This window comes from Anolis carolinensis, chromosome 1, assembly GCF_035594765.1.
Source record: "Anolis carolinensis isolate JA03-04 chromosome 1, rAnoCar3.1.pri, whole genome shotgun sequence".
NCBI classification, from domain to species: domain Eukaryota; kingdom Metazoa; phylum Chordata; class Lepidosauria; order Squamata; family Dactyloidae; genus Anolis; species Anolis carolinensis.
The window spans coordinates 359,533,609-359,546,364 of NC_085841.1; the positions used below are offsets into that span (position 1 = coordinate 359,533,609).

The 12,756-nt window shown below is 38.0% G+C and overlaps 1 protein-coding gene across 2 annotated transcripts in view; it reads left to right on the forward strand.

The window, feature by feature from the left end:
• The window catches only part of peli2 (pellino E3 ubiquitin protein ligase family member 2), an 84,096-nt gene that overhangs the window by 34,657 nt on the left and 36,683 nt on the right, over positions 1 to 12,756 (forward strand). For both annotated transcript variants that reach the window (XM_062968633.1, XM_062968634.1), the window contains exon 2: positions 3,070 to 3,199. In XM_062968633.1, coding sequence (XP_062824703.1) covers positions 3,070 to 3,199 — 130 coding nt within the window. The remainder of the gene's footprint in view (positions 1 to 3,069; positions 3,200 to 12,756) is intronic.

Genomic DNA, 12,756 nt, shown 5'->3' on the forward strand with positions numbered 1-12,756 from the left:
GGAATTTGTCTCCTTGCTGGCTTCCTTTAAGAAATGTGTCACTTATAGTGCTAAAATTCCTGAGAAGGACGGGCACTCAGTGCATGGAAAATATTTTACATTAAAAGGTGTGGTATAAGTTTATCAAACAAAGAAAGATAAAATACCACAAAAGCTACATTTCTTCTAGTTGTGGTGTTTGATAGATGATCTAACTAAGTTCAAAATGTTAGGAAATCTGTTTTTTTTCTTCTGTTTCTGTCTTTGAAGATGATGAGGAAGTCCATAGAACAGTTGCAAGACAGTGTTATCACATGGCTTTCCAAACATTTTATGTTGATGACATACTTTTTAGCCATGCACTATTTTGAGACACAGTAATTTAGTTTTACTACCAAACCAGAGGAGGAGTTGTTGTTTTTGCTGTTAATTTTATTTAAACAACTCCTTATAAGAGATAGACAGATACATAAAATTTATGAGAACACAATATATCGGAGGAAACCCTTTCATTTTTTTAAAAAAAAATATGATTTGTAAGGTAACTTACATTTTCATGTTACTTTCGTGCAACAGATCTACACACAGAAGCTGACACATTTTTAAAGCTCTGGTCTATCATGTTGCCTTGCATTTTGATTATGGGAGCCACATCCTACCTACCTTTCTATTATGATGTTATAAAATGCCTTTTAAAAATTTTATGTGGCATCAATTAATTTTGTTTTGCTATTATCTTCTAAGGATTTTTTTTTGTTGACAAGTGAGTTCTTCTTATTTCTCCCACTGTCTATCTTCTTTGCCATCTTCTATCTTCTTAAACAAGAAATATTGCATTAGCTGAGATAATTGGGAGCTATAGCAAATACAAAACCTGAATACATTTAATAAATCTTGTTGTTATCCTAAATTTTTCCCAGCGTGGATTTCAACAAATAAAGGGAAATTAATTAAAAGAAAGCTGGTTGTATCAGTACCTTGTCCTTTCTATTTCAGTTTATTTTGTTATACTTGAGATAGTTCTTGTAGACTTTAAGAGATTGTGTTGTCAAAGGCTTTCATGGCCGGGATCATAGGGTTGTTGTATATTTTCCGGGCTGTACCTCACTACCTCTAAGGATACCTGCCATAGATGTGGGCGAAACGTCAGGAGAGAATACTTCTGGAACATGGCCATACAGCCCAGAAAACACAACAACCCTTTAAGATATTGTTTTTGTATTTTTACTGTATGCTTTAGCATTCTTTCTGCTTGTGTTAATGGATGCAGATGGAGTTCATAAGGGACAGATTGTAGGTAGCCATTTTTGATTTTCAACTTTCATTTATAAAGATTATTTGAACATCAAACCATTATATTTTCACAATTGGAGCATGTAAAGAAAGGTGAAGTGAAAAGTTTGTTTCATAATAAATGTGATGGAGACCAAGAAAGGTGACTGATTGCAAATTTTTCAGTAGGGAGAAGTGAAGCCACCGTGTTAATATGATATGGACTGGGTTGTACCAACATATGTTGCTGAGTTGGCAGATTTACAGTTGAGCCACATGCTTTAGCCACAGAGATCATCATGTTTTTCTGTTAGAAGTAGTCTTTGCTGTCCTGTGGATAGGACATGAGGTGTTTGTTTAACTCTGCATGTGGGATTTCTACCAACACTGAATTCCTTTAAGACCAAGTGCTGAGATACCCATGATTCTTTGGTTAGGTTTCTACTTGGCTATTACAGTTGACTTTAATGTGGTCACTGTCAATGGAACTGATCTTACCGGTGGTTTGGCTTTGTAAATTTGTGTGTTAGTTTCTAACAAGGGTAGGGTGTTCTTAAAAGCTCCAGTGTAGTGATTTCCAGACACTCGTCTATAAGGCAGTACCGTAGCCAGGATTTTGATTCGGGAGGAGGGGGGGGGAGTCTGAGTGAGAGAGGATCTACCCTAGCAAACCTTTCATATTGTTATCCCAATACCCCCATACATATGGGATATATTGAGCATTATATGAATAAACATAACAGTTTAAATAATAAATGCCACGTACCAGTAAGGCCTTCTTGCGTACCACCCTGAGAATTTCGGGGGGGGGGGGAGAAGGGGGCTGAAGCCCCTCAAGCCCCCCCCCCCCCCGGGCCTGCTATAAACGTTGAGCCCTGAATACTATGGAGAAGCAGATTCCATTTGATCTTGGAATCTAAGGGTCAGCCCTGGTTAACAAATACAAAGTGCTTTAGTCTGTGCTTCAGAGGAAGGAACTGGCAAAACCGCCTCTGAGGATTCCTTGCCTTAAAAAAACTGATGGAAGTCATGAGGTTGCCATAAGTTTACAAGCAATTGTAAACCACGAGAATTGGTTGTCTAAAGAAACATTACCCAGGGGATGCCCAGATGTGTTAGTTGGGAGGCTTCTGTCATGTCAAAGCGAAGTTTTCCAAAGTTATTTTATTGTTTTGGGAATGCTGAACATTAGTATCTGAATACTTTAAGGATCCAATTGCCATGGTTGGTGAAGCGTATTTTTTACTATTATTATTATTTAATCAATTTTATACTGAAAGAATCCAGATAAGCACTAAAATATGAAACAACAAATGAGTGGTTAAAATACACACACACACACACACACACACACACACACACATATCTAGAAAAACTATTTTTGAAAAGGGTTCCACAATACAGTTCGAAATGGACAGCACAGTCCGGCAGGGAAGGGCTAAATGAAGAGAGATCCTTAAAAGGCTGCATATTTGATAATGATACCATCTGGGTGCAGCAGAGGTTAGGAGGCAGGAGGCAGGAGAAAGGAGAAATTTGGATGGTGTTTTATTGGTTAATAAGGGACAACCTGTGCTGCTACCTTGGTTTGATTCAGTAATAGTTCATGAAAAACCAAATCCTTAAGAAATTGATAAGATCTGTGAAAAATAGTATTGTATATCGTATTGTCCCACCTTAAGATCTGAGTGGGACTCTACTATATATTACTTTGGAAGTAGTATTTGTCTCAGAAAAAGAGAAACAAAAAGGTGAATGACCCCCCATACTCTTCATTATGATTTATCTGAAATATCTTTTGCATTTATCTTTTTCCAGGTACAATGGATCCCTTCCTAATGGTGATAGGGGGCGAAGGAAAAGCAGGTTTGCTCTCTATAAGAGACTTAAAGCAAATGGCGTCAAACCCAGCACAGTCCATGTGATCTCAACACCTCAAGCATCCAAGGTATGTCAGCTCTAAGTTGACTTCGCATGTTAGTTCTGATTATGCTTTTCAGTGAGTGCATCATTTACTTGTCCTTTTAATTGTGGCTCCTTTCTAGAGCTGGAAACCACTTCCAACAGGTGGCAAAATAGCTCATCTGAAATGGCCTTTAAAAAAAAAAAGGAGGAAGGAGTGCTTGGAAAATATTTTTGAGGCGGACTGCAAGTCTCAGAATCCCCTCACTCAGCTATTTATCTTGTTTTTGGTAAAGGTCAATTTTTGCATTGCAAATGCCAGAACATGCCAACTAACATGGCTTTTTTTAAAAAAAGTAGCTGTCTTGAAAAAGCCTTTGTAATAAAAAAAGAGAGGAAAAAAAAATACTTGGACGAGGTAGATGCCACTTCTCCTTACTTTTCTGGCAAATCAAGTTTTTTCTAATGTTCGCCTCAAAATTGAGGTGCATATTACAGTCAGTAGCATACTAGATTCAAGTAAATGGTATGATTGGCATTTAACAATTAAAATAGTGAATTTTACAACCATGGGCCATTAAAAATACATTACAGGACAATTGATAATGTTAAACAAATTATTTCCTAGCTTTGGCCTTATTCCATCTGACTGAATCATTATGTATATAGTGTTTGGACCTACACATTGGGCTTGTAGGCTTTCCCCAGAATTCTTACCAGAATTCTTCATACTCTGTTGGATTGCAGGTCTCCTGTGACCTTTATTACAGAATTTGGTAAGTTCGTGCATGGGTCCAAAGCATTTTGTAGATTCTACTGATCTTCAAGGAGCTGTTGTCAGCTCAGTTGTCGCAAAATGGGATTGTAGAAAGCAAATATTCCAAAAAAGGGAAGATGGAAAAGGACACACAAGCTTAAAGATATTGAATCCTTTTAAAATCAATGTTACAAATGAATAAATACATAGGACAGTTGATAGAAATCTTGTCATAGAAAGTCTAAGTTTGATTTTATTGCAGATTTTCATGCATATGTGTGATTAATGGAATGGTGTAAGAAGTGGAAGAACATTCAGTAAATGATTTGGTTAATAAATTCATTAGGTTGATTTAATATTTATTTATTTATTTATTATATTTATATCCCACCCTTCTCACCCAAAAGGGGACTCAGGGCGGCTTACAATAAAACATATATAAAAATTGTACAGTGCACTATAAAACAGTTAAAAATTATTAACTTACATCAGACATTCATAAAACACATTCTAAAATACAGATGGGCGTGTTCAATTTTAAAGGACTGGGTCTGTCGATTGAGTTCCAGCGTACATAATAATAATTAGCGCTGCTAATTGGTATTCGAAAGCCTGGCCCCACAACCAAGTTTTAACTTTCCTACGGAAGGATAGGAGGGAGGGAGCCTGCCTGACTTCACTGGGGAGGGCGTTCCATAGGCGGGGAGCCACTACTGAAAAAGCCCTGTCTCTCGTCCCCGCCATCCGCACCTGTGAGGCTGACGGGATCGCGAGCAGGGACTCATCGGATGATCTTAAGCTTCGAGGTGGGTCATAGCGGGAGACACGTTCAGACAGATAAGCTGGGCTGGAACCGTTTAGGTACTAACTGCAGCGAAATTGCTGCAGTGATTTCCAATCAAGTATGAATGATGTTAATTGTGGCACATATGTGTGTATGAGTATAGCATTCATGTGGGTGGCTGATATCTCACCTCTCTAGAGGGTCTGGCAAGGCATTTCATTTATTTAAATATTTTATCTTGTTCTTTTCCCCTGAGCTCTAAGGGTGGCAAACATCAGAACTATATACACCAGTTTAATAGTTAAAATCAATCAGTTAGATGAGATAGTAGTGTATGAAATAGCTCAATAAAACAGCTGAAAATTTTAAAATGAGTTTTAAAAACCAGGCACATGTTTTAAAATTCTTGTAAATTTAGGTCCCAAAGGCTTTAAGAAAAGGTCATGCCTTTATCTAGATCTGCAAAGAGACAAATGACTGTGTCAGTCAGACTTCCAAGGGGAGTGTGTCCTACAAATGCAATCCCAAAGCTGACAATGCTTTGTCCCGTGTCCACTGGTGGGGCGTAGATGTGGGTTTCTCTCAGTCCTCAGGCAGGCATATATGGGAAGAAAACCCTTTCAAGTATTAAGGCTCCAAGCCCTGTTGGTAGAGCTTTGAATGTCATCACCAGCCTTTTAAATCTTATGGATACTTCCTATATAACTATGTAGGATGAAATTTTTTTACATCTAGCTCTTCATGATGTAGAATTAGTTTCTTTAGTATCACATGCAATGCTTTGACTCATTTGAACATCTGAATTGTCAAAAGGGCTACCAAAATTAACTATGGGAATTAAAATTTTACATTTTTGTACATGACACTTGCTTTTATGTACTCTCAGTCCAAGAGGGAAATAGAAAAGGAGATATGTATTTCTGACATCTGGATTCTGCAATTGCTAACCACCTGCCAAAAGCATTTTGGGCAGGCCTGCGGCACCTTGTTACTAAAACAACTTCATTCTCTTCGTATTTTGTGTACCTTGAATTCAATATGCAGAACAGTGGCTTTTGTTCTTACAAAGATAATAAAATTTTAGTGAGAGAGGATAATTAAAATCATTTACTAGTTTGCATTTTAAAACTTAGAGGTGGAAAGAGATGCTAGGTTTAACATAACTCTTTTGCACTTTCTTTGAACTCTTATGAAAGAGCTTTTGTGCTTTCCAAATTGCTGTGTAAGGTATGGCTTCTGGATGCTTGCCCAGAGAACAGTGATGAAATGTGTTACAACTCGGGCTTTTTCTCAAGTGCAAAACAGATTTGAATGCTTAAAAAATTTCCAAAGCTTTTGGACAGCTTTTCTGGAAGCTCGAGGTGCCTGATACTAAATCAGAAGGGCAAGGAATTACTTTTGTATGTTACATAGTAACATAATTTCCAAAGTAAACATAAAGGCATGAGAAACCATGTTTTGTTTTTGAAAATAACTTCCAGATTGATAGTAAACACTCTCTTTCAGAATTGGCTTTTGTCATTCACAAGAGACTTTGTGTACTTAGAGAGGTAGGAATGTTCATGGTAAAGATCAACGCAAGCAGAATTTACCATACTTCAGTGAATATTAAAAAAAGAAACCAAAATAATTTTACCATTATTTCCATAATTTTAAAATAGACATTGAAAGGATCTTTTAACTAACCATGGATTCCATATAGATTGATTGCATTTGGGCATGTCCCATCTTAAAAGGAAATATCTTTGATGCTCTCTGTTGATTTGGACCACTATCTTACGATTTTGCATGGAGGAATAGCAGATGATGTTTTTCAAAGTGACAGACCAAATGTTAAATGGGTGCACCTGAATAAATGACATTGATAGAATACTTGCAAATGCTTCATGCTGTGACTGCTCAGTTGTATAGAAAGGTGCAGGGCAAATATGTGTTCTTATTTGGTGAGTTATGACACAAAGGATTTCTGAAAAGTCACTGCTTTAGAAACAATAGACCTATCACAAATGGCTTCAGAAACCCTTATATTCAGCTTGTCAACATCTTGTCAGCTAGATAAATCACTGCTGAAAGCCAATTTCTCATTGTACCTCAGATTTCTGAACCAATATTTTGCTGAGTGCAAAGCAAATGCAGATAAAGAGAGAGCCTACTCAATCTGCTTTTCTGGTTGGCTTTGGTTTAATCCCTTCAGTCTCATTCCCAAATACAACCTCATTTTCTAGACATGTTTAGCTAATAAGGGAAGAACTCTCTTCAGTTTGAAAAGAACAGTGTTTACATGCTTTCTTGATGAGTGTCCCTTCTGAGGTGTGTGTGACCGTGACCATTATTGCTTAGTTATAATCCTGATACACAGTATTTCTATACCTTTTCGGAATTTTATGTATAATTTCTTTACAACTTTCAGATTTATGTTAGGTCAACACTAATAGATCCATGCTGCAGAAGTATGTGTGTGGGTGAAACATCAGAGGGTGAATAGATTAATAGGACCAAGCTATATGGAGGAACTAAATATCCCTAAAAGGCACTATATCCCATCTGATCTTTGAAGCTAAGCAGGGTCAGCTCTGGTTAGTACTAGAATAGAAATTCACTATTGTGAACCAGGTGTTGTAGGCTTTTATTTTTTTTTTCAGAGAAAGGAACTGGAAAAAAACACCTGTGAGTATTTCTTGCCTAAGAAAACCTTATGAAATTAATGAGATTGCTGTATGTTAACAGGTGATTTGAAGTCGCATGTACACACATACGAACACATTAGCATTTCATATTAATTTACATGAAACCACTGGGAGAGATCATCCCGAGTTGTGGAGTTCGGTGTCAAATTTATGGCGATGACACCCAACTCTATTACTCCTTTGCAACTAAAGCCAAGGATGCCATACTGCCCCTAAACTGGTGCCTGTCATCAGTAAGGGACTGGATGAGGACTAGTAAGTTGAAGGTAAATCCAGACAAAACAGAGGTAATCCTGGTCAGTCTGGAGGCAGATTAGGGTGCAGAATTACAACCTGTGCTGGATGGGGTCACACTTACCCTGAAGATACAGGTTCTCAGTCTGGGGATGCTCCTGGACTCATCTCTGACTCTGGACCCCGGGTATCAGCAGTGGCAAGGAGCGCCTTCGCACAACTAAAACTTGTGCACCAACTGCACCCATACCTTGAGACGATAGATGGACATTACTTCAATTGCATTTTGATCAGCAGCAGAGCTTGGACATCAGTGAAAGAATGTTCACAAGGGAGATGTAACAATTAAACATTACCGATTAGCTCACATTTTTGTGTTCAATAAAATGTCAGGAAATAGTCTTTGAAGTATGGGAAAAGCTAAGGCAACCAAGGCAACAACATGCAAGATAGAATTCTCTGACTCTTCACTCTTTTGCATCATCATTTATCAGTATCAGTAGTATTTCCTTCTGGTTGAATACTACACTGAAATGATAGTTTTAGACTTCTTATTTACTTGAGTCAATTTGCTTTGGCCACTGTAGTAGTTACCTATGGTTTTGAAGGCAAAATGAGATACTTCTTCTCTACCAAGCCTAGAATGTGTACAGTTGTATGCTGGTTCTAAGCATTCAGTTAACACCATGATATGGCCAGGAAATTTGACAAAGTTGAAGTGTGTGAATAGGACTGGGCCCAGGTTGAATGACTGTAGTAGGTGAAAATAAAGCTTGAAAGCATGGCTTTAAAATTAAGGCACTAGCTGTGGATGCTGTTTCCCTTGGGTACCATGCTGTTTGTTCTTGTTGGCTGCTGCTTAAACTTAAATTTCCTGAAATTTCACACAAAGAAACACACAGGAGTCATGTGCCTCTTAAGCCAAATAAAACTTTTGGTAAGTCTCCCAGAGTACTTTTAGATTTGTAGAGAAACTCTGCATTGTCCCTAAGCAGCTTACATTTTGGTTTAAAGCGGTGGTTCCTAACCTTTGGGCCTTTAGGTGTTTTGGACTTCAACTCCCAGAAATCCCTGCCAGCTTACCTGCTGTTAGGAACTGTAGGAGCAAGACTGTCATGGACAATATGTGAGATAAGCTATGTGGGCAATATGTTGTTGTATGTTTGATGGCTGACTTCTACAGAAAGTGTTGTTGGATTATTTGTAGGTCAGTGCAGTATTGGCAGTAGCTCTGATTTATTGTTTCTTGAAATTGTTGTGGCAAAATAATGACGACCTGAATAAAAATCTAGTACTAATGATACATAAGATTTTCTTGAATTTTGAGTTGTTTCCAGTGCCTTTTTTCTGGAGTGCTACCTTGTAGTATAGGCAAGGAGCACAGGTGACAAAAACAGATTGTTGTTTTATGTCTTTTGGGTACTGAAGAGGATTCGTGGAAGTGTGTGTGATGGATAAGTTTAATTGTCGTAATGATAATGAGTATATTGTCATTTGAATGCAAATTAATTATAAGACAAATTAGCCATTTAGGGAATCTAAAAAGCACACTATTTTGTTGAAGTGCTCCTTCTTTCTCTTGCACATCCTAAATTTTGAGTCTTTCTTCTACTGAAAAAGAAACAATTCAAATTATATCTTCAATATCTGAATGCTTGCAAGATGTCTTGAGGTCTCAGTCAGTTGAAATCAACTTAAAAGCAGTTACTAAGAACAATAACAAATTCTTGCAGATGAAACAAGAACAGATTAAAGTTAATATTTTGTTATGGAGCAGCTGCAATTATTCCTAGTGTCTACCTACTTTAGACTTGGGGCGGATGGTTTTTTAGAGGAGGAACCTGAAAGGCTTCTAAAATATGATGCGAAATATTTCTTTGTAGTTTTTTAGGTTGATTGTTATTAAATTTAAATAAATCTTACTCTATACAGTTCTTAGTGTTCAGGAAATTCACAGTGTTGTTTATAATTCCTCATATCATCATTTGTGGTTATGTTTAAAGTTAGTTTTAGATTATGAAACTTTACAAACTGAGAAATGTTTCTCGTTTTATAAACCTGTTAATTAAAATGACAAGTAAGGAAAGGTGATTGAGGAAGGGGCCATACAGTAGCTCATGAGTTTTCAGCCAAAAGGCCCATGTACATTCTCTGGCGTCAACATCCCAGTGCCTGAAATCCTGGAGAAGCATCAGCTAGTCCATGTAGTAGATAGTATTAGGCTTACTGGGTCAGTAAATACATTTATAGTGAAATATGTTTGAGAAAACATGGATAGACGTAGACAATATAAAATACCAATAATTACATGTTAGAAGTAATATCTAAGCATTTTCCTTCTTTAGTCCCCTGTCTTTGCAGAGATTGTTTAGATGTTATGTTGCTTCACTTAAGGAGAAAAGTGTAGGATGCATGCTGTGCCTTATAGCTGCCGTTGCTCAAAACTATCATTTTCACTGTCATTTTTTTCTTCTAATACTAGCTTCCAGCCAGATAAGTCATCTGTATCATAAATGGCAGTATGCAGCTATAACTGATCCACACCACTACAAAATCTCAATCTGTTCATGAAGACATGAGAAAAAAACCCAATCCATTATTTACATTGCAGCTTTACAAGTGCTATAAAGTATCAGGAGCCTAGGCTCTCACTATCTTTTACTGAACTGTTTTTGTTCTTTTGTCTCCTATATGAAGCCTTCACAATAAAGCCAATTAATGTGTCCAAAGCAATGAACAGAATCCAAGCATTCAGTGTAGAAAAGCAAACACAGAATTCTGGATGTTGGCAACTTAAGAGTCTGCTCAGAATTGCACTAAGCTGATATGGCTTACACAAGCAGGACAGATCTAGACTCTAAATTACCTTCTTTCTTTTCATCTTGAAAGGAGAGTTGGCGAAAATTATATAGTACAGCCAACTGGTGGAGATCCTGAGGCTAAAAACAACTCCAAATGTGTGAAAGTGCAGGCTGGAAAATTGCTGTATAGCTCTGTATTTTTATTACTATAGCTTGCAGACCCGGTGGTGCCTGGTTATTAGAAGAAGGCATTGTTTGTTTTAGAATATTAGGTAATATCACTGAAGTTTTATCCAGATCTGAATAAGGGATAAGGGTGAACTACAACTTCCAGGTGAGAAGGGCAATCACCCCCAAACCCTGCCAGTATTCGCAGTTGGTCATGTTGGGTCTGTGTGCCAAGTTTGATCTAGATCCGTTGTCGGCTGGATTCAGGGCTCTTTGGATAAGGGTGAACTACAACTCCCAGATCTGAGGTCAGTCACTCCCAAACCAGGCCTGTATGCACAGTTGGCCATGTTGTGTCTGTGTGGCAAGTTTGGTACAGATTTGACATCAGCTGGGTTCAGTGCTTTCTGGATGCAGGTGAACTATAACACCCAAATCAAGGTCCATTCCCACTAACTCCTGCAGTATGTTCAGTTGGTCATGGGGCTTCTCTGTGACAAGTTTGGTCCCAGTCCATTGTTGGTGGGGATCACAATATCAGTGAAGGTACTGCAAGTCCCATTATCCGTGGCAAGTTTGGTCCAGATCCATCGTTGGTTGTGTTAACAGTGCTCTCTGGAAGTAGATCAAGTACAACACTTGTAAATCATGGGGGATTCTTCCCAAACCTCTTGTTCAGTTGCTGATCAATTCCTCTGTTAACTGTATGCCATAGGAAAGGGTAGGAAATGGTTAAGGGTTAAGTTAGAGGCAGGCGGGGGGGGGGGGGTCATGCAAATTAAGGAACCCTGGGATGTCCATTCTGGAGGAAAAACAGAACATCTAGGATGAAATTGTCCCCACATGAAAGCCTTCACTTGGGTTGGGGGGGGGGGTCAGAATGGTGTTTGTGGAGGACACTGGCAGGGTTTAGGCTACATGTTCATCGCACTCACTATAACCTGCATGTCAGTGGAGGGAGGGCTCAGTGGGAACTATAGCTGTTTGTGGAGGCGGGAGGCTGTCTGTGTAAATAGACACCTCTGCCACATGCACACATACACATTTTCACTTTTATTATGTGTATAGATAAATGTTGGTTATAACTGCTGGCATGCTTTCAATCCCTGCTTGAACTCTCAGAACTAACCCAAGTTTGCTGTGAAACTTCAACAGGGAAAACAAGCAGAGTTGGTCAAGTTAAAACTGTTTTTAAAAAACGTAAATTCTGTGTTAGAGGAATCTTCAGGTACTTCTGTCAGGTCATTGGGCACTACATCCCATCTGATCTTGGAATTTAAGCAGATTTAGGTCTTGTTACGTTTTGAGAGACTGTTATGAAATGCCAGGTGTTGTCAACTATAATCAAATGAGGTCCATGTTACCTCTTCAAATATTCTTTGTCTAAGAATGTCATATGAAATTGCTATAAGTTGACAAGGGATGGGAAGATACATACTTTATATTATAAGCAGTTGATGGGTTATAAAGCTTTTTCTTTGTCCTCTTTCATCCTTGAATTGTCCCCTCTGTCACTGTCTTCTGTTGAGAACCTTGTGCACAAAACAACCCTCACTTATTTCATAATCTTCCAGAGAGGCTTATTTCTGAAAGACTTCAAATTTGCAAACATTAATCCATCTTGCCAGAGCACTAAAGCTGATCTCTTTATAACATGGCAACAACATGATTATACTGCTACTAAATCTATTTACAAATACATGCCTCATGTTTTCTTAATCTTCAGGGTACTGATGTTTGGTATACACATACTTGGACTTATCTGTGACCATTACCTACTCCAGCATACATATTTCTTTTACTACACTTATTTTTCATTTGGAGAAGGATGAGCATCTACATGTTTCTGTTAGTTGGCATCTTTTATTAATTCAGTAACATTTTTGTCTCTTCCCTCCCTCCTTTCTTTTCCTTTAGCCATCTCAGGCTCAACCAAACTCAAACAAAAACAGGTTGAGTATCCCTTATCTGAAACTCCAAAATCTGAAGTGCTCTAATTTGAAATTGTCCACATGGATGGTGGAAATAGTGCCACCTTTGTTTTTTGATGATTCAGTATATACAACTTCGTTATTAATGACATTTATGGAACATTTATGGTGTCTGGCCGCTGTGTCGGACTGGATGAGGGCTAACAAATTGAAATTGAATCCAGACAAGACAGAGGTCCTC